The following is a 21,500-nucleotide window of genomic DNA, read 5'->3' as shown; positions in this document are numbered from 1 at the left end:
GTATTTGAGGTACGAAAGTACTGTTCGAGATATCCTGACTGAGTATGCATGTATTATGTGACTGCATGATTTATATGCCATGATATTATGCTGCATTCATTTGCATCTTGCTGTATCTCCTTCGAGATGTCTGTTAGTAGGGTTGTATCCTATCCTGTTAGTGGATGGACTTCCATCGATTTGGGTCCGGCGTATCCACAGTTATCTCGGTATGGGAGCCACCTCCTGAAGCGACGGCACAGCGTGCTACATACCAGGGCCCGGTCTGTCTCTGTTATCTGATCCTTGACCTCGAGTCTATAGAGAGTTCACTTTGCATGCATGTATACTCATACTCTCGCACTGAGCGTTTTATGCTCACGTCTCGTACTCTGTATTTTCTGGACACCCTATTCCATGGGGCAGGTTTGCGATTGGACGAGGAGGGTGGATCCAGGAGGGGCTAGTCAGTGGTTGGCCAGCCGGAGCTTCGTCTAGGCTTTATTACTGTTGTTTGGGTTTATACAGCTATTCGATTTGGTTGTATATTATTGGATAATTACAGATTCCTTTACTTGGGATTGTATAATGTTATTGGTTTCCGCAGTTTTATTCTGATATCTGTTTTATTAAGTTAATTGCATGCCTAAGTTCTGTTTAGTAGGTGATCTGGGTAAGGGTCACTACATTTATGGTATCAGAGCATGCAAAAGATTTCTTGAGATTTAGTCTCATCTTGAGGTATTTTAGTAGGTGATCTGGGTAAGGGTCACTACATAAATGATTATTTAGTAATTATTGTTAGGTATTTAGTTGCATGCATGTACTTTTATTATTATTTATGTTTATCGTGTAGATGTATATTTAATTAAGAAAAGTTATTTTTAAGTATGATGTATATATATATGTATTGCATATATATTTTTTTATTCATTATTTTATAGTTAGAGAGTTTTAAAAAAAAAATTCCAGTAGAAGTTCTAGGACGTTTCATTTGGTATCAAAGCCATGGTCCTTGGAGGGTGACTAGCTTGCTGCTCGGAGCTCAGAAACCGCACTGCCAGTATGTAAGTTTTAAGTGTTTTAAATTATGATTTATGCACGGGACACATGAGTTATGTTTTTAATTATTTATGAAAATGAGAATTTTAAGTTATGGCAGTCTTAAAGTTGCGATTTACGCGAAGAAATATGTGGTGGTGCAGTATGCCTCTAAGATACGTTACACACGAGGATGACTAGAATGATATATGTTTAAATTAATTTTGATAATTTAGGAGATGTAAGTTTGAAATTTAAATTGGTAGATTAAGTTATGAATTGTATATTTAAGTTTGACAAGTTAGAATTTTTGATATTTAAGTTGAATTTTAGATTTGCAAATTAAGTGATGTTTTTGGGATTTAAGTTTGGAAATTAGTTCTGGAAAATTTTTAGTCATTTGTTATTAGACGACTAAGTTAAATCCAATTTCGAGGACGAAATTCCATTTAAGGGGGAGAGAATTGTAACGCCCGGAAATTCGTCACGTAAATCCGCATGCATAACTAGGAGATTTAATAATTTTAAAATAATTTGAAAATGTGTTAAATTGTTTTTATGAGTTAGTATGTGAATTGTAGTAGCCCGTGCCCTAATTGAGTAATTAAAGGATTAATGCTAATTAATTCAATTAGGCATCGGACGGATCGGAAGCTCCGATGAGGATCGGAGGCACCGATGATATTACGTCATCCATGACGTGTGGCGGGATCGGAAGCTCCGATCAGGACCGGAGGCTCCGATCACCCCTATCCGGAGTCAACAAGTGATATTTTGACACGTGGCAGATCAGGATCTTCGGAAGCTCCGATGGCAGGATCGGACGTTCCGATCGAGGTTCGGACGTTCCGATCAAGGATCGGAAGTTTCGATCGTTGTCTATAAATAGAAGGCCGAGACTTCATTTCTCCTTGCCAATTCCGGATTTCCTCTTTATTTCTAGTCATATTCGAACTGTTCTAGTCTTCTTAGGCTTGGTCCGGAGGTCGGAGAGGCGTTCGGTAGTCGTAGCGGAGTTGTGCCCAAGTTCTGGAGGCATCGACATCAAAGGGCTAACGACGGACGAAGGTAAAGCTTTTGCTTCCTATAAATATTTAGGAGTATGTTATAGCTTAGTTAAGGCTTTTAGAGCACTATAATGATAGTGGTATCATTTGGCAGTGTAGAGCAGACTTTAGGCTTAGACTTAGAGCTGGTAGTGCCTACCTGGTATTTGAGGTACGAAAGTACTGTTCGAGATATCCTGACTGAGTATGCATGTATTATGTGACTGCATGATTTATATGCCATGATATTATGCTGCATTCATTTGCATCTTGCTGTATCTCCTTCGAGATGTCTGTTAGTAGGGTTGTATCCTATCCTGTTAGTGGATGGACTTCCATCGATTTGGGTCCGGCGTATCCACAGTTATCTCGGTATGGGAGCCACCTCCTGAAGCGACGGCACAGCGTGCTACATACCAGGGCCCGGTCTGTCTCTGTTATCTGATCCTTGACCTCGAGTCTATAGAGAGTTCACTTTGCATGCATGTATACTCATACTCTCGCACTGAGCGTTTTATGCTCACGTCTCGTACTCTGTATTTTCTGGACACCCTATTCCATGGGGCAGGTTTGCGATTGGACGAGGAGGGTGGATCCAGGAGGGGCTAGTCAGTGGTTGGCCAGCCGGAGCTTCGTCTAGGCTTTATTACTGTTGTTTGGGTTTATACAGCTATTCGATTTGGTTGTATATTATTGGATAATTACAGATTCCTTTACTTGGGATTGTATAATGTTATTGGTTTCCGCAGTTTTATTCTGATATCTGTTTTATTAAGTTAATTGCATGCCTAAGTTCTGTTTAGTAGGTGATCTGGGTAAGGGTCACTACATTTATGGTATCAGAGCATGCAAAAGATTTCTTGAGATTTAGTCTCATCTTGAGGTATTTTAGTAGGTGATCTGGGTAAGGGTCACTACATAAATGATTATTTAGTAATTATTGTTAGGTATTTAGTTGCATGCATGTACTTTTATTATTATTTATGTTTATCGTGTAGATGTATATTTAATTAAGAAAAGTTATTTTTAAGTATGATGTATATATATATGTATTGCATATATATTTTTTTATTCATTATTTTATAGTTAGAGAGTTTTAAAAAAAAAAATTCCAGTAGAAGTTCTAGGACGTTTCATTTGGTATCAAAGCCATGGTCCTTGGAGGGTGACTAGCTTGCTGCTCGGAGCTCAGAAACCGCACTGCCAGTATGTAAGTTTTAAGTGTTTTAAATTATGATTTATGCACGGGACACATGAGTTATGTTTTTAATTATTTATGAAAATGAGAATTTTAAGTTATGGCAGTCTTAAAGTTGCGATTTACGCGAAGAAATATGTGGTGGTGCAGTATGCCTCTAAGATACGTTACACACGAGGATGACTAGAATGATATATATTTAAATTAATTTTGATAATTTAGGAGATGTAAGTTTGAAATTTAAATTGGTAGATTAAGTTATGAATTGTATATTTAAGTTTGACAAGTTAGAATTTTTGATATTTAAGTTGAATTTTAGATTTGCAAATTAAGTGATGTTTTTGGGATTTAAGTTTGGAAATTAGTTCTGGAAAATTTTTAGTCATTTGTTATTAGACGACTAAGTTAAATCCAATTTCGAGGACGAAATTCCATTTAAGGGGGAGAGAATTGTAACGCCCGGAAATTCGTCACGTAAATCCGCATGCATAACTAGGAGATTTAATAATTTTAAAATAATTTGAAAATGTGTTAAATTGTTTTTATGAGTTAGTATGTGAATTGTAGTAGCCCGTGCCCTAATTGAGTAATTAAAGGATTAATGCTAATTAATTCAATTAGGCATCGGACGGATCGGAAGCTCCGATGAGGATCGGAGGCACCGATGATATTACGTCATCCATGACGTGTGGCGGGATCGGAAGCTCCGATCAGGACCGGAGGCTCCGATCACCCCTATCCGGAGTCAACAAGTGATATTTTGACACGTGGCAGATCAGGATCTTCGGAAGCTCCGATGGCAGGATCGGACGTTCCGATCGAGGTTCGGACGTTCCGATCAAGGATCGGAAGTTTCGATCGTTGTCTATAAATAGAAGGCCGAGACTTCATTTCTCCTTGCCAATTCCGGATTTCCTCTTTATTTCTAGTCATATTCGAACTGTTCTAGTCTTCTTAGGCTTGGTCCGGAGGTCGGAGAGGCGTTCGGTAGTCGTAGCGGAGTTGTGCCCAAGTTCTGGAGGCATCGACATCAAAGGGCTAACGACGGACGAAGGTAAAGCTTTTGCTTCCTATAAATATTTAGGAGTATGTTATAGCTTAGTTAAGGCTTTTAGAGCACTATAATGATAGTGGTATCATTTGGCAGTGTAGAGCAGACTTTAGGCTTAGACTTAGAGCTGGTAGTGCCTACCTGGTATTTGAGGTACGAAAGTACTGTTCGAGATATCCTGACTGAGTATGCATGTATTATGTGACTGCATGATTTATATGCCATGATATTATGCTGCATTCATTTGCATCTTGCTGTATCTCCTTCGAGATGTCTGTTAGTAGGGTTGTATCCTATCCTGTTAGTGGATGGACTTCCATCGATTTGGGTCCGGCGTATCCACAGTTATCTCGGTATGGGAGCCACCTCCTGAAGCGACGGCACAGCGTGCTACATACCAGGGCCCGGTCTGTCTCTGTTATCTGATCCTTGACCTCGAGTCTATAGAGAGTTCACTTTGCATGCATGTATACTCATACTCTCGCACTGAGCGTTTTATGCTCACGTCTCGTACTCTGTATTTTCTGGACACCCTATTCCATGGGGCAGGTTTGCGATTGGACGAGGAGGGTGGATCCAGGAGGGGCTAGTCAGTGGTTGGCCAGCCGGAGCTTCGTCTAGGCTTTATTACTGTTGTTTGGGTTTATACAGCTATTCGATTTGGTTGTATATTATTGGATAATTACAGATTCCTTTACTTGGGATTGTATAATGTTATTGGTTTCCGCAGTTTTATTCTGATATCTGTTTTATTAAGTTAATTGCATGCCTAAGTTCTGTTTAGTAGGTGATCTGGGTAAGGGTCACTACATTTATGGTATCAGAGCATGCAAAAGATTTCTTGAGATTTAGTCTCATCTTGAGGTATTTTAGTAGGTGATCTGGGTAAGGGTCACTACATAAATGATTATTTAGTAATTATTGTTAGGTATTTAGTTGCATGCATGTACTTTTATTATTATTTATGTTTATCGTGTAGATGTATATTTAATTAAGAAAAGTTATTTTTAAGTATGATGTATATATATATGTATTGCATATATATTTTTTTATTCATTATTTTATAGTTAGAGAGTTTTAAAAAAAAAATTCCAGTAGAAGTTCTAGGACGTTTCATTTGGTATCAAAGCCATGGTCCTTGGAGGGTGACTAGCTTGCTGCTCGGAGCTCAGAAACCGCACTGCCAGTATGTAAGTTTTAAGTGTTTTAAATTATGATTTATGCACGGGACACATGAGTTATGTTTTTAATTATTTATGAAAATGAGAATTTTAAGTTATGGCAGTCTTAAAGTTGCGATTTACGCGAAGAAATATGTGGTGGTGCAGTATGCCTCTAAGATACGTTACACACGAGGATGACTAGAATGATATATATTTAAATTAATTTTGATAATTTAGGAGATGTAAGTTTGAAATTTAAATTGGTAGATTAAGTTATGAATTGTATATTTAAGTTTGACAAGTTAGAATTTTTGATATTTAAGTTGAATTTTAGATTTGCAAATTAAGTGATGTTTTTGGGATTTAAGTTTGGAAATTAGTTCTGGAAAATTTTTAGTCATTTGTTATTAGACGACTAAGTTAAATCCAATTTCGAGGACGAAATTCCATTTAAGGGGGAGAGAATTGTAACGCCCGGAAATTCGTCACGTAAATCCGCATGCATAACTAGGAGATTTAATAATTTTAAAATAATTTGAAAATGTGTTAAATTGTTTTTATGAGTTAGTATGTGAATTGTAGTAGCCCGTGCCCTAATTGAGTAATTAAAGGATTAATGCTAATTAATTCAATTAGGCATCGGACGGATCGGAAGCTCCGATGAGGATCGGAGGCACCGATGATATTACGTCATCCATGACGTGTGGCGGGATCGGAAGCTCCGATCAGGACCGGAGGCTCCGATCACCCCTATCCGGAGTCAACAAGTGATATTTTGACACGTGGCAGATCAGGATCTTCGGAAGCTCCGATGGCAGGATCGGACGTTCCGATCGAGGTTCGGACGTTCCGATCAAGGATCGGAAGTTTCGATCGTTGTCTATAAATAGAAGGCCGAGACTTCATTTCTCCTTGCCAATTCCGGATTTCCTCTTTATTTCTAGTCATATTCGAACTGTTCTAGTCTTCTTAGGCTTGGTCCGGAGGTCGGAGAGGCGTTCGGTAGTCGTAGCGGAGTTGTGCCCAAGTTCTGGAGGCATCGACATCAAAGGGCTAACGACGGACGAAGGTAAAGCTTTTGCTTCCTATAAATATTTAGGAGTATGTTATAGCTTAGTTAAGGCTTTTAGAGCACTATAATGATAGTGGTATCATTTGGCAGTGTAGAGCAGACTTTAGGCTTAGACTTAGAGCTGGTAGTGCCTACCTGGTATTTGAGGTACGAAAGTACTGTTCGAGATATCCTGACTGAGTATGCATGTATTATGTGACTGCATGATTTATATGCCATGATATTATGCTGCATTCATTTGCATCTTGCTGTATCTCCTTCGAGATGTCTGTTAGTAGGGTTGTATCCTATCCTGTTAGTGGATGGACTTCCATCGATTTGGGTCCGGCGTATCCACAGTTATCTCGGTATGGGAGCCACCTCCTGAAGCGACGGCACAGCGTGCTACATACCAGGGCCCGGTCTGTCTCTGTTATCTGATCCTTGACCTCGAGTCTATAGAGAGTTCACTTTGCATGCATGTATACTCATACTCTCGCACTGAGCGTTTTATGCTCACGTCTCGTACTCTGTATTTTCTGGACACCCTATTCCATGGGGCAGGTTTGCGATTGGACGAGGAGGGTGGATCCAGGAGGGGCTAGTCAGTGGTTGGCCAGCCGGAGCTTCGTCTAGGCTTTATTACTGTTGTTTGGGTTTATACAGCTATTCGATTTGGTTGTATATTATTGGATAATTACAGATTCCTTTACTTGGGATTGTATAATGTTATTGGTTTCCGCAGTTTTATTCTGATATCTGTTTTATTAAGTTAATTGCATGCCTAAGTTCTGTTTAGTAGGTGATCTGGGTAAGGGTCACTACATTTATGGTATCAGAGCATGCAAAAGATTTCTTGAGATTTAGTCTCATCTTGAGGTATTTTAGTAGGTGATCTGGGTAAGGGTCACTACATAAATGATTATTTAGTAATTATTGTTAGGTATTTAGTTGCATGCATGTACTTTTATTATTATTTATGTTTATCGTGTAGATGTATATTTAATTAAGAAAAGTTATTTTTAAGTATGATGTATATATATATGTATTGCATATATATTTTTTTATTCATTATTTTATAGTTAGAGAGTTTTAAAAAAAAAAATTCCAGTAGAAGTTCTAGGACGTTTCATTTGGTATCAAAGCCATGGTCCTTGGAGGGTGACTAGCTTGCTGCTCGGAGCTCAGAAACCGCACTGCCAGTCTGTAAGTTTTAAGTGTTTTAAATTATGATTTATGCACGGGACACATGAGTTATGTTTTTAATTATTTATGAAAATGAGAATTTTAAGTTATGGCAGTCTTAAAGTTGCGATTTACGCGAAGAAATATGTGGTGGTGCAGTATGCCTCTAAGATACGTTACACACGAGGATGACTAGAATGATATATGTTTAAATTAATTTTGATAATTTAGGAGATGTAAGTTTGAAATTTAAATTGGTAGATTAAGTTATGAATTGTATATTTAAGTTTGACAAGTTAGAATTTTTGATATTTAAGTTGAATTTTAGATTTGCAAATTAAGTGATGTTTTTGGGATTTAAGTTTGGAAATTAGTTCTGGAAAATTTTTAGTCATTTGTTATTAGACGACTAAGTTAAATCCAATTTCGAGGACGAAATTCCATTTAAGGGGGAGAGAATTGTAACGCCCGGAAATTCGTCACGTAAATCCGCATGCATAACTAGGAGATTTAATAATTTTAAAATAATTTGAAAATGTGTTAAATTGTTTTTATGAGTTAGTATGTGAATTGTAGTAGCCCGTGCCCTAATTGAGTAATTAAAGGATTAATGCTAATTAGTTCAATTAGGCATCGGACGGATCGGAAGCTCCGATGAGGATCGGAGGCACCGATGATATTACGTCATCCATGACGTGTGGCGGGATCGGAAGCTCCGATCAGGACCGGAGGCTCCGATCACCCCTATCCGGAGTCAACAAGTGATATTTTGACACGTGGCAGATCAGGATCTTCGGAAGCTCCGATGGCAGGATCGGACGTTCCGATCGAGGTTCGGACGTTCCGATCAAGGATCGGAAGTTTCGATCGTTGTCTATAAATAGAAGGCCGAGACTTCATTTCTCCTTGCCAATTCCGGATTTCCTCTTTATTTCTAGTCATATTCGAACTGTTCTAGTCTTCTTAGGCTTGGTCCGGAGGTCGGAGAGGCGTTCGGTAGTCGTAGCGGAGTTGTGCCCAAGTTCTGGAGGCATCGACATCAAAGGGCTAACGACGGACGAAGGTAAAGCTTTTGCTTCCTATAAATATTTAGGAGTATGTTATAGCTTAGTTAAGGCTTTTAGAGCACTATAATGATAGTGGTATCATTTGGCAGTGTAGAGCAGACTTTAGGCTTAGACTTAGAGCTGGTAGTGCCTACCTGGTATTTGAGGTACGAAAGTACTGTTCGAGATATCCTGACTGAGTATGCATGTATTATGTGACTGCATGATTTATATGCCATGATATTATGCTGCATTCATTTGCATCTTGCTGTATCTCCTTCGAGATGTCTGTTAGTAGGGTTGTATCCTATCCTGTTAGTGGATGGACTTCCATCGATTTGGGTCCGGCGTATCCACAGTTATCTCGGTATGGGAGCCACCTCCTGAAGCGACGGCACAGCGTGCTACATACCAGGGCCCGGTCTGTCTCTGTTATCTGATCCTTGACCTCGAGTCTATAGAGAGTTCACTTTGCATGCATGTATACTCATACTCTCGCACTGAGCGTTTTATGCTCACGTCTCGTACTCTGTATTTTCTGGACACCCTATTCCATGGGGCAGGTTTGCGATTGGACGAGGAGGGTGGATCCAGGAGGGGCTAGTCAGTGGTTGGCCAGCCGGAGCTTCGTCTAGGCTTTATTACTGTTGTTTGGGTTTATACAGCTATTCGATTTGGTTGTATATTATTGGATAATTACAGATTCCTTTACTTGAGATTGTATAATGTTATTGGTTTCCGCAGTTTTATTCTGATATCTGTTTTATTAAGTTAATTGCATGCCTAAGTTCTGTTTAGTAGGTGATCTGGGTAAGGGTCACTACATTTATGGTATCAGAGCATGCAAAAGATTTCTTGAGATTTAGTCTCATCTTGAGGTATTTTAGTAGGTGATCTGGGTAAGGGTCACTACATAAATGATTATTTAGTAATTATTGTTAGGTATTTAGTTGCATGCATGTACTTTTATTATTATTTATGTTTATCGTGTAGATGTATATTTAATTAAGAAAAGTTATTTTTAAGTATGATGTATATATATATGTATTGCATATATATTTTTTTATTCATTATTTTATAGTTAGAGAGTTTTAAAAAAAAAATTCCAGTAGAAGTTCTAGGACGTTTCATTTGGTATCAAAGCCATGGTCCTTGGAGGGTGACTAGCTTGCTGCTCGGAGCTCAGAAACCGCACTGCCAGTCTGTAAGTTTTAAGTGTTTTAAATTATGATTTATGCACGGGACACATGAGTTATGTTTTTAATTATTTATGAAAATGAGAATTTTAAGTTATGGCAGTCTTAAAGTTGCGATTTACGCGAAGAAATATGTGGTGGTGCAGTATGCCTCTAAGATACGTTACACACGAGGATGACTAGAATGATATATGTTTAAATTAATTTTGATAATTTAGGAGATGTAAGTTTGAAATTTAAATTGGTAGATTAAGTTATGAATTGTATATTTAAGTTTGACAAGTTAGAATTTTTGATATTTAAGTTGAATTTTAGATTTGCAAATTAAGTGATGTTTTTGGGATTTAAGTTTGGAAATTAGTTCTGGAAAATTTTTAGTCATTTGTTATTAGACGACTAAGTTAAATCCAATTTCGATGACGAAATTCCATTTAAGGGGGAGAGAATTGTAACGCCCGGAAATTCGTCACGTAAATCCGCATGCATAACTAGGAGATTTAATAATTTTAAAATAATTTGAAAATGTGTTAAATTGTTTTTATGAGTTAGTATGTGAATTGTAGTAGCCCGTGCCCTAATTGAGTAATTAAAGGATTAATGCTAATTAATTCAATTAGGCATCGGACGGATCGGAAGCTCCGATGAGGATCGGAGGCACCGATGATATTACGTCATCCATGACGTGTGGCGGGATCGGAAGCTCCGATCAGGACCGGAGGCTCCGATCACCCCTATCCGGAGTCAACAAGTGATATTTTGACACGTGGCAGATCAGGATCTTCGGAAGCTCCGATGGCAGGATCGGACGTTCCGATCGAGGTTCGGACGTTCCGATCAGCTCCGATCACCCCTATCCGGAGTCAACAAGTGATATTTTGACACGTGGCAGATCAGGATCTTCGGAAGCTCCGATGGCAGGATCGGACGTTCCGATCGAGGTTCGGACGTTCCGATCAAGGATCGGAAGTTTCGATCGTTGTCTATAAATAGAAGGCCGAGACTTCATTTCTCCTTGCCAATTCCGGATTTCCTCTTTATTTCTAGTCATATTCGAACTGTTCTAGTCTTCTTAGGCTTGGTCCGGAGGTCGGAGAGGCGTTCGGTAGTCGTAGCGGAGTTGTGCCCAAGTTCTGGAGGCATCGACATCAAAGGGCTAACGACGGACGAAGGTAAAGCTTTTGCTTCCTATAAATATTTAGGAGTATGTTATAGCTTAGTTAAGGCTTTTAGAGCACTATAATGATAGTGGTATCATTTGGCAGTGTAGAGCAGACTTTAGGCTTAGACTTAGAGCTGGTAGTGCCTACCTGGTATTTGAGGTACGAAAGTACTGTTCGAGATATCCTGACTGAGTATGCATGTATTATGTGACTGCATGATTTATATGCCATGATATTATGCTGCATTCATTTGCATCTTGCTGTATCTCCTTCGAGATGTCTGTTAGTAGGGTTGTATCCTATCCTGTTAGTGGATGGACTTCCATCGATTTGGGTCCGGCGTATCCACAGTTATCTCGGTATGGGAGCCACCTCCTGAAGCGACGGCACAGCGTGCTACATACCAGGGCCCGGTCTGTCTCTGTTATCTGATCCTTGACCTCGAGTCTATAGAGAGTTCACTTTGCATGCATGTATACTCATACTCTCGCACTGAGCGTTTTATGCTCACGTCTCGTACTCTGTATTTTCTGGACACCCTATTCCATGGGGCAGGTTTGCGATTGGACGAGGAGGGTGGATCCAGGAGGGGCTAGTCAGTGGTTGGCCAGCCGGAGCTTCGTCTAGGCTTTATTACTGTTGTTTGGGTTTATACAGCTATTCGATTTGGTTGTATATTATTGGATAATTACAGATTCCTTTACTTGGGATTGTATAATGTTATTGGTTTCCGCAGTTTTATTCTGATATCTGTTTTATTAAGTTAATTGCATGCCTAAGTTCTGTTTAGTAGGTGATCTGGGTAAGGGTCACTACATTTATGGTATCAGAGCATGCAAAAGATTTCTTGAGATTTAGTCTCATCTTGAGGTATTTTAGTAGGTGATCTGGGTAAGGGTCACTACATAAATGATTATTTAGTAATTATTGTTAGGTATTTAGTTGCATGCATGTACTTTTATTATTATTTATGTTTATCGTGTAGATGTATATTTAATTAAGAAAAGTTATTTTTAAGTATGATGTATATATATATGTATTGCATATATATTTTTTTATTCATTATTTTATAGTTAGAGAGTTTTAAAAAAAAAAATTCCAGTAGAAGTTCTAGGACGTTTCATTTGGTATCAAAGCCATGGTCCTTGGAGGGTGACTAGCTTGCTGCTCGGAGCTCAGAAACCGCACTGCCAGTCTGTAAGTTTTAAGTGTTTTAAATTATGATTTATGCACGGGACACATGAGTTATGTTTTTAATTATTTATGAAAATGAGAATTTTAAGTTATGGCAGTCTTAAAGTTGCGATTTACGCGAAGAAATATGTGGTGGTGCAGTATGCCTCTAAGATACGTTACACACGAGGATGACTAGAATGATATATGTTTAAATTAATTTTGATAATTTAGGAGATGTAAGTTTGAAATTTAAATTGGTAGATTAAGTTATGAATTGTATATTTAAGTTTGACAAGTTAGAATTTTTGATATTTAAGTTGAATTTTAGATTTGCAAATTAAGTGATGTTTTTGGGATTTAAGTTTGGAAATTAGTTCTGGAAAATTTTTAGTCATTTGTTATTAGACGACTAAGTTAAATCCAATTTCGATGACGAAATTCCATTTAAGGGGGAGAGAATTGTAACGCCCGGAAATTCGTCACGTAAATCCGCATGCATAACTAGGAGATTTAATAATTTTAAAATAATTTGAAAATGTGTTAAATTGTTTTTATGAGTTAGTATGTGAATTATGTGATTTATTTGCATGTTTTAAATATTTTTTCGGCATTTAAATCTGTATGATGTGATTTATGAATTTATTTAAGAAAATCATTTGATGACCGCGTAGGCGGGACCGTGGACGGACGAGATGTTAGTTTTTCACCCAAAATATTTTATGAGATATTTAGGAGCCCTAAAATATTATTTTAAGGTATTATTTCATGAAAATTGTAGCATTTATTAGTATATATATTTGTGTGTCCATTTTTATCCAAAATAAGTCATTTTAATGACTTTTAATAACTTTTAAAAATCCCCTATTTTTATATTTCGGGATTTAAGTTAAATATCATATTTAATTATTTTGTATTTAAGAGTTTTAAGTTTATTTTATTTTATTAAATAATTAGTTAATATCTTAAGCTTGTTATATTAAAAATTTAACCTAAACACTATCCCTAATCCCACGTGAAACCCCCTAGCCGCCTCCCTCACCTCTTCATCGTTCACAGCATAATCACAGCCTCCATAGATGATTTACTAAAGTTTTTGTATTATTTTGGAGATCCGTTCGTCCCGACGAGCCCGATACACGTCGTTTTCATTGTTTTGTCCAAATCTTCAATAAGGCACGTCTCGAATCCATTATTGAACACCATTTAAATCATATACACGATTTTTTTAAGCATGTGTGATCTGTTAATATATGTGTTATTCAGATGTGAATAAGATTTTTTTTATAGTCATGCATGATTCACATTTCTTGAACCTAGATGGCACAGTTTTGACTTGTTTTCTTGCATGGCTGTTCGAGACTGCTACCCAATGATTTGTGATCCTAACTAGAGTCCTTAGGTCGGTTTGATGAGGGGGTTCAACCTTGTAGGGGGCTGGAACCATGGCTGGGCGTGGCTCTTCGGATGTGCAGGCCACGCAGCAGCAGGTTGGGAGAACTTGGAATCGGGTTCTACATGCTGGTCCTTGATCGGACCAGGGATGGACCGAGGACTAAGGGTTCGAGTTAGGGTCCTTAGGGGCTGGTCTAGAGGGTGGCTCGGTCTTGGAGAAGGCAGGAGAAGGGGCTGGGCATGAGTCAAGCAGCAGGTGGTTAAGGGTTGATAGTAGCAAATCGCGGCAGTTTCGGGATTCCCGAATCGTGTGTCGCTAGGGCGGTGTAGGGATCGGTTCAAGGCGAGGCTTGGTTCGTTGGAACCGCCCAGACGTGGGCTACGTCTGGGCGGTGGAGCTCCGGCCATTCGACGGTCGAAGCTGGCCGGCAGCAGGCCTCAAAGCCTGCTGCTACACGGCCGTGACCTGCACAATTTTTGTGCAGGTCACGTTGGGTCTTTGGTGAGTGGGCCGTGGGTTTGGGGTGTTCTTGGGCCGGGATTGGGTCCTTGGATCCGGGTCCGGTTCGGGTCTAAATTTAAGTGTCAAATTATTTTTAGTCCGGGTCTAGATTTGTTTTAATAATTAGGCTTGGATATTTTATTTTAATTAATTAAGTGTTTAAGTTAGTAATTTATGGGTTGATTAAATTAATTAATCGAACTAATTTAATGGGCTTAAAGTATGTTTTAAGTGAGCCCATTTGTTTTTCATGGGCCTGAGGGCCCATGAAACTTAATGGGTCAGGTCAGGTTGGGCTTTTGGGTTTTTGAGTCAATCTAGGAATTTTTGGGTTTAAGTCAAGGGGTCAGCAGCTCGAACAAGTCATTGGAAAAAATAAACGTCCGTAAATATATATTTAATTCATGCATGCATTTTTATTAGATATATAAGTATGATTTTTAAGAAAATAAATTAAATATATATTTACGGGCAAATTTTCATGAAATAAAGAAATAAGTGAAAATTTTCAAGTTCATGCATCATGTAAGAATTTTTATGATAAGTTTAAAGGCATGTTAAGAAAAATAAATTTTTCATGGAAGTTGAAGTGAAGGCGGAAAGTGATGTGGTTGGAGGCCGGGATACCTGGGCCCGGTGACCTTCCTAATGATGTATAAGTATGATGAGCTTATGGATCCAGCTAAGAGGGCTGGTGAAGTGGCAGCACAGAGGTGGAAACTACACCGCCGCGTACGTTGGTTTTAAGATTGATCAATCGCTTAGTATGATGCCACCGACATGGATACGACCTGTTGAGAACTAAGAAATCATGATAAGTCATTTTTATGAGAATTATGAAGTATGATGATTTATGTTATTGCATGATGATTAAACTGTATAATTACTTATTTCATGTTTATATGCATATAATTTTAAGATCATGCACGTATAATTATTATTCACGTATTTTATATGATGTGTGATTGTATGTGGTTTCATTTTGTTATATAAGGATAGAACGTGCTGAGCCTCTAGGCTCACTAGATTTAAATGGTGCAGGTGAGCAAAATGTCAATGAGGACAATGTGTTCACGACTGGCGGCGAGGGCGTATGAGTTTCCAGGAGGCTAGTACCCGTGACCATAGCTCTATTACGATATTTATGTTGAGATTTAAAATATGTATTTCCGCACACGATTAATTGCTTTAGATTTTTAGTATATGCATGATTGTTAGATTTAATTATTGTATTTTAAAGTTTGCATGGATTTTGGTGTAGAATTATTATTTAGGAATTTTATTATGAAAATTTTTATAAATGATTATTTAGTAATTAATGTTAGGTATTTAGTTGCATGCATGTACTTTTATTATTATTTATGTTTATCGTGTAGATGTATATTTAATTAAAAAAAGTTATTTTTAAGTATGATGTATATATATATGTATTGCATATATATTTTTATATTCATTATTTTATAGTTAGAGAGTTTTAAAAAAAAAATTCCAGTAGAAGTTCTAGGACGTTTCATGTATACTTTACCAAATGTTGATCGAGTTGTTCATTTTGTCAATTTAACGGTTAAAACTAACTTTAACATGACATGTGACAGTCATACTACTAAAATCTCAAAAATTCATCAAATGCGCCAATTTCAAGCAAGGACAAACCTTTTTCTTTCTCGTTGCTATTACACTCATAAATTTGGTTAAGCCTTGATAATGAAATTGACGTTGTTGCACACAATTGATATCTCTCAAGTAACTCCGGCTTTATGATCTTTCGCATTCTGACCACATTTGCTTGTTTTCGGATTCCGACATTAACGTAGAACTTTAAATTTAGGGTTTTCAAAAAAAATTAAAATAAAAAATCACTTTTTACTGGATGTATTGTTATTTGGTTGAATTTCGTATTATTATTTTTCGATTATGTTTTTTTTTTCTTATCTTGCCATTGAATTTTTTTAGAATTAAGGTTCAAAAATTTCAATTAAGGATTTTTTTTATAATTTCTATTTTTATGGAAAAAATTTGAGTAATAAATTAAATAAAAGTTTGTAACCATTGATGTTGATAAATTTATCTATTTTTAATTGAGTTATTTTGAGGGCAACTCGGTCAAAATTTACAAACAGTTAGGACTAAATTGGAAATTCTGAAACATTTGAAATTAAACTGAGAAATAAGTCAATCATCTTGGACTAAATTGAGTCTTTTTTCGTTAATTTTAACCATTAAATTGACAGAAAATCAACTCGGACTAATTTTTAAAATATTTAGGACTAAATCAAAAACAATAAAACATTTGAAATCGAACCAAAAAAAAAACTAAACAACCGAGAGTTCGCCCACCAAACGGCTACAAAAATATAGAGAATGTGACTCCGTGCAACATAGCATAATTTGGAAAAAAAAAAAAAAAAAAAGATTAGAAAATATGGGACCATAGAAAATGACAATTTCTTTTCTTTTATTAAAAAAGAAAGACCAACGATTTTAATTGTTGTGTTAAAAAAAAAGCCCAATGATGATAAAGTCATTAATTAATAATTGGGCCGAGCTGAGGGTGCATGGCAAGAAAAATTGAGGCCGCACGTGGAGGATCGACAGTGGCCCTACCCCACCGATTTCTTGAAATTCCACAGTGAGTGGAGTTCTGGCCTCACTCTCATTTTCTCCACCAATCTTTTTGTCCTTCCTCTCAATCCCTTTCCCAGACTCTCTTGGATTTCCCAGCAACACCGCGCGGGCATTCTGTCCGAGTTCGCCTTCTGACTCTAAGATTCCGGAGGTACTTCGAACTTTGGTTTTTGAACGTTTTGCTCGGTTGTAATGGTTGATTTGGGTTCCATTTTATCTGCCTTTCTTGGGTTCTGATGTGAGTCTTGTGGGTGAAAATTATGGAAAGTGTCTGTTGTAGTGTAGTATATATGAAGTAATTTGAGGTTTTTTTTTTTTATGTTTTGTTCTTGGCTACCTATAATTATGGAAGATGTCGATGATCTTTCATGGTGATTTGTAGATTGTATCATGGTTGCTTGTGAGTGCTCTCCGGCTTAATATTGCAGATTATGTTTTGTTGAATTTTTTTCTACTTGGAACATGACCATGGAATGAATATTATGATTTATTTTATGCAATGATTTGTCTCTCAATAGGGGTGTTTCGTGAAGTGTGATTCTGCTTTCTCTTTTTGTTCTTTTGTAGTGGAGGATTTATGATGAAATATTACATCTTTTTCTTAATCCAAGGATCGGGCTCCTGCCTGACTAATCCTGGGGTGGATGGCCGGCCTGTCCCCCTGTTTTGTTCTCCTCTGGGATTTGATAGTTTGACCCTCACGTTAATCTCCAATTTCTTTGCCTATGTTCTGTGCCCATGTAGACAAAATGACATTTTTTTATGCTTGAATGCAGTACGATGCGGTGCTTCTGTGTACTCTATTTTAGTTAAAACAGTGGCAGATATGTGTAAAATTTATTGCATGGAAGACACTCATAGTTTTATAGCTCTTATACTGAAATTTTTATTTTTTTAAAATCGTCACTCTGTCATGTCTGCAATAATCATAGATAAGATGGGGTCTTTCTGTGATTGGTGGTCGTTCATGTCTCATTTGGTTGGAACATAGTTCTTTAGTTCACACATTATGCTTGGGGTCGGTTGCAAATTTAGGGCACATGTACAAAAATTTTCAAATAAATAGACCTCATAATCAAAAAACATTTGATCCTGCATGTGGGACGACGTGTTTTAAGTGGAGTGAGACCTATTATTTAAAAAACAATATTGTACGGTCTATTTGTGCAAATCATCCTCGTCTTTTTTTCTTACGATGAAAGCTTCGAAAGTCCATACAATTCCAAAGATCCCTGGAGATTATTGTTGGCGTAACAATTCTATAGTGTTTGGTTTATGCATGTGACTATTGGAAAAAATCATGTGAAAAATGTTATTTCTTGAGGTTAAGTTATGAAATGTTTGATGATTTTAGATTTCATTTACTCTTAAGTTCATCTATTTTCGTCTGAAAACTTCAGTCTCATTGTGAATTTTCATTCAAAATTCATAGCAATTCGTATCATCCGAATCTTCTGCATGGAAAATTCTGAGCTTATAACATACTTTTAATTTCTTGAAACAGGATCACTCTTGCGAGGGTATCATTCTGCAATTGATGATAATACTTCTCAAATGATACTGTCCTGCAGCTTGTAATCCTCTTGTTAATCTCGCATTCATAGCTCATATGATGGATCGTCAAGACACATCAGGTTTTGTAAGCGGTGGTTGCCTCGTCTTAGAAAGCTTTGGTTGTAATCTGTAGGTATTATATCTTTTTTGACACTCTTTCTCCTTTTTAAACCATAGGAATACCACAATCTGTTTCTATTTTTTTTTATTGTTATTGACCAGTTTTAGTACGGTTTGCTTAGTCCACTATCTTATTGCATGGACGTTATCCATGGCTATACTACTAATGTGGCATCAATGTCCAAAGATCAGACTGAAGTATTTGATCACCCAGTTGTTTCTACTCTAGAATTTAATTCACATGGTGTGTCAAGCCCTTGCATTTCCAAGGGAAGCCAAAGAAAATTTAGCACTACTGACCAACCCATTAACTTGAAATATGGGTCGTCTCAGGTTCTTGGCTTAGGACATTCATCAAGTGCCTATACTAGGATGTTCTCAGAACATGAAATTGAAGGGGAGTCTTCCATTGATCTTGGTCTTGGTATGGACCTTAAAGTTGGGGATAACAGGTTGTACAGTTCAAAGAAGGGTTCTGTCGAGACATTCAATGCATCCAAGACCAGGGTGCCTATTTTAGACCTTCAATTAAGTCTATCTACAGGACCTGCTGGTTCTGATGTAACCACAAGTCAAGGGTTTTTTGCGAACCAGATTTATTCCGACTCACCAGCTTTGATGTCTACGCTTCAACTAGTGGATGAAGGGTCAACATCATCTCGGTGGAGACCTGGCTCTCGTATTCCCCCATTGCAGAATGTCGAGATTCCCATCCCTTTTGACCAAGAACATGGCTGTTGCAAACCAAATCAAACACCAAGCTTAGTTAGCAGTTCTTATGATATATTTAATGAGCAACCGCTCCATAAAACTAAGCTGAAAGCATGCTCATTTGAAGGATGCACGAAAGGTGCAAGAGGTGCTTCTGGTCGTTGTATTGCTCATGGAGGTGGAAGGAGATGTCAAAGAGCTGGCTGTCAGAAAGGAGCTGAAGGTAAGACTGTTTTTTGTAAGGCACATGGAGGCGGAAGACGCTGCCAGCATCTTGGGTGCACAAGAAGTGCTGAAGGCCGCACCGACTACTGCATAGGTCATGGTGGCGGTAGGCGGTGCAGTCATGAGGTTTGCACACGTGCTGCAAGAGGTAAGTCTGGCCTTTGCATTCGTCATGGAGGTGGCAAAAGGTGCAAGATTGAAAATTGTGAGAGGAGTGCCGAAGGAATCACTGGCCTTTGCATCTCCCATGGAGGCGGTCGTCGCTGCCAGTATCCCCAATGTTCGAAAGGCGCTCAAGGTAGCACAATGTTTTGTAAAGCCCATGGTGGTGGCAGAAGGTGCACGTTTTTGGGGTGCCAGAAAGGCGCAGAAGGGAGCACGCCACTTTGCAAAGGTCATGGGGGTGGTAAAAGATGCAGATCCGAAGGATGTACCAAAAGCGTGCATGGGGGAACTTTATTTTGCGTTAGCCATGGTGGGGGCAAAAGATGTGCCGTTCCAGAATGTACAAAAAGTGCGAGGGGGAGAACTAATTATTGTGTTCGACATGGTGGAGGCAAAAGGTGCAAGTTCGAAGGATGCCCAAAGAGTGCGCAAGGAAGCACCGATCTTTGCAAGGCACATGGTGGAGGAAAAAGATGCTCGTGGGGCCAGTTGGGTTCGGGGCTCGGTAGTCAATCTGCCATTCCTTGTGATAAACTTGCTAGAAACAAATCTGGTTTATGTTCTTCCCATGGTGCGGAATTTCAGGACAATCCACGTCCTAGCACGTCTTCTTGCTCGATACCCCTACCAAGTTTGCCAAATGATGGTTTCTGGGACCGGCTCTCTCTTCCGGAAGGGAGGGTTCATGGAGGTAGCCTAATGGCGATGCTTAGAGGTGCCACAACATTTGAAACAAATGACAGTAGACAAGAAGGTGATGACCTACTGGAGCCAAGAAAACCTCATGATATGCCTCATAGCTGGGTGTAAGTAAAGTTATTTTCCCTTAGTACTCTATTGTATATATACCCACTGGCGTTGATTTTCGTCTCGAATTTGTCTACACCGAGTCTAATCATGGCGAATCCGACATTCTGATCTATTTCTGTGTCTTTTAGCAGAGATATGCTCGAGGCATCTCATGTCAAAGGGTGTAAGTTGTGAAGTTAAGGTCATTTGAAGTGTGTGTTAATCATGTTGCATGTGTATTCTATTTGGACGTATAATTTAAGAATAACGGTGGGTTCTAAATGTAATGTTCTTTTCCTGTATATTATATGTTGTTACTCATCCACATTTTCATTGTATATTTTATGTATTTAATTTAATTTAATGGACATTTTGAATTTCTAAGCAGCTAAAGAAATTGTATAAAAACAGTATTCGCTTATCAGTCAAGTGACTATGATAAGTTTCGGGCCTGAGACCAATTACATTCGAATCGTTCTTCATTATCGTTGCTTTAGATTGAGTGAAGAATGAAGATATTTATCTCTCTTTCTAATTAACAAATTTGATATTTACCTCCGTACACTATTGCATGTTATAATTTTTAATTTGATAAAAAGATGCAAGTGTTAAATACAATGTATATAGGGAAAGTGAATTTAAAACTATTGTTACTTACATGTAGGCCAAAATTACTAGAAAAATATTGTACACTTTTTTTTTAAAAAAAAAAGACCTCACGACAAAATATATATATATATATATATATATATATATATATATATATATATATATATATATATATTCGCCAATGAAATTGAGTTAGATCTATTTCTATGTTTTTGAATTAAAAAAAAAAAAACAAGTATACAAATCTGATGTTTGGGATTTTTTTTATGATGTTGTTTAGAAAATAAAGTATATAATTGAAATCTATTCATATTTAATTGTAATTATATATCTATGTACTCTTATTAAAAATGAGAGTATCATACCTAGGGGTGTTCATCGGTCGGTTCGGTTTTAATTTGTCTAATTTTGGTTCGGTTTTTTGGTTTTCGATTTATAAAAAATGTAATCCGAAGTCAAACCGTTTTACTTCGGTTCGGTTCGGTTTTTGCACTATAATGGACCGGTTTTTACGGT

The 21,500-nt window shown here is 37.7% G+C and overlaps 1 protein-coding gene across 4 annotated transcripts; it reads left to right on the top strand.

Moving 5' to 3' along the window:
• Nucleotides 1-16,828: 16,828 nt before the first annotated feature.
• LOC140864254 (uncharacterized) lies at nt 16,829-20,754 on the top strand. Of its 4 annotated transcripts, none has more exons than XM_073268309.1 (4): nt 16,829-16,962; nt 18,316-18,494; nt 18,819-20,392; nt 20,528-20,754. In XM_073268309.1, the coding sequence occupies exons 3-4, from the start codon at nt 18,858-18,860 to the stop codon at nt 20,568-20,570; spliced, it is 1,578 nt and encodes a 525-aa protein (XP_073124410.1). In that variant the 5' UTR covers nt 16,829-16,962; nt 18,316-18,494; nt 18,819-18,857; the 3' UTR covers nt 20,571-20,754. The 4 variants fall into 4 exon arrangements, with proteins under 4 accessions (XP_073124410.1, XP_073124409.1, XP_073124408.1 ...); XM_073268308.1 differs by having other exon boundaries at nt 18,316-18,498; XM_073268307.1 differs by having other exon boundaries at nt 18,316-18,498; nt 18,608-20,392.
• The last annotated feature ends 746 nt before the right edge of the window (nt 20,755-21,500 follow it).

This window comes from Henckelia pumila, chromosome 4, assembly GCF_033568475.1.
Source record: "Henckelia pumila isolate YLH828 chromosome 4, ASM3356847v2, whole genome shotgun sequence".
NCBI classification, from domain to species: domain Eukaryota; kingdom Viridiplantae; phylum Streptophyta; class Magnoliopsida; order Lamiales; family Gesneriaceae; genus Henckelia; species Henckelia pumila.
This window is presented reverse-complemented; position numbering and strand designations above follow the sequence as displayed.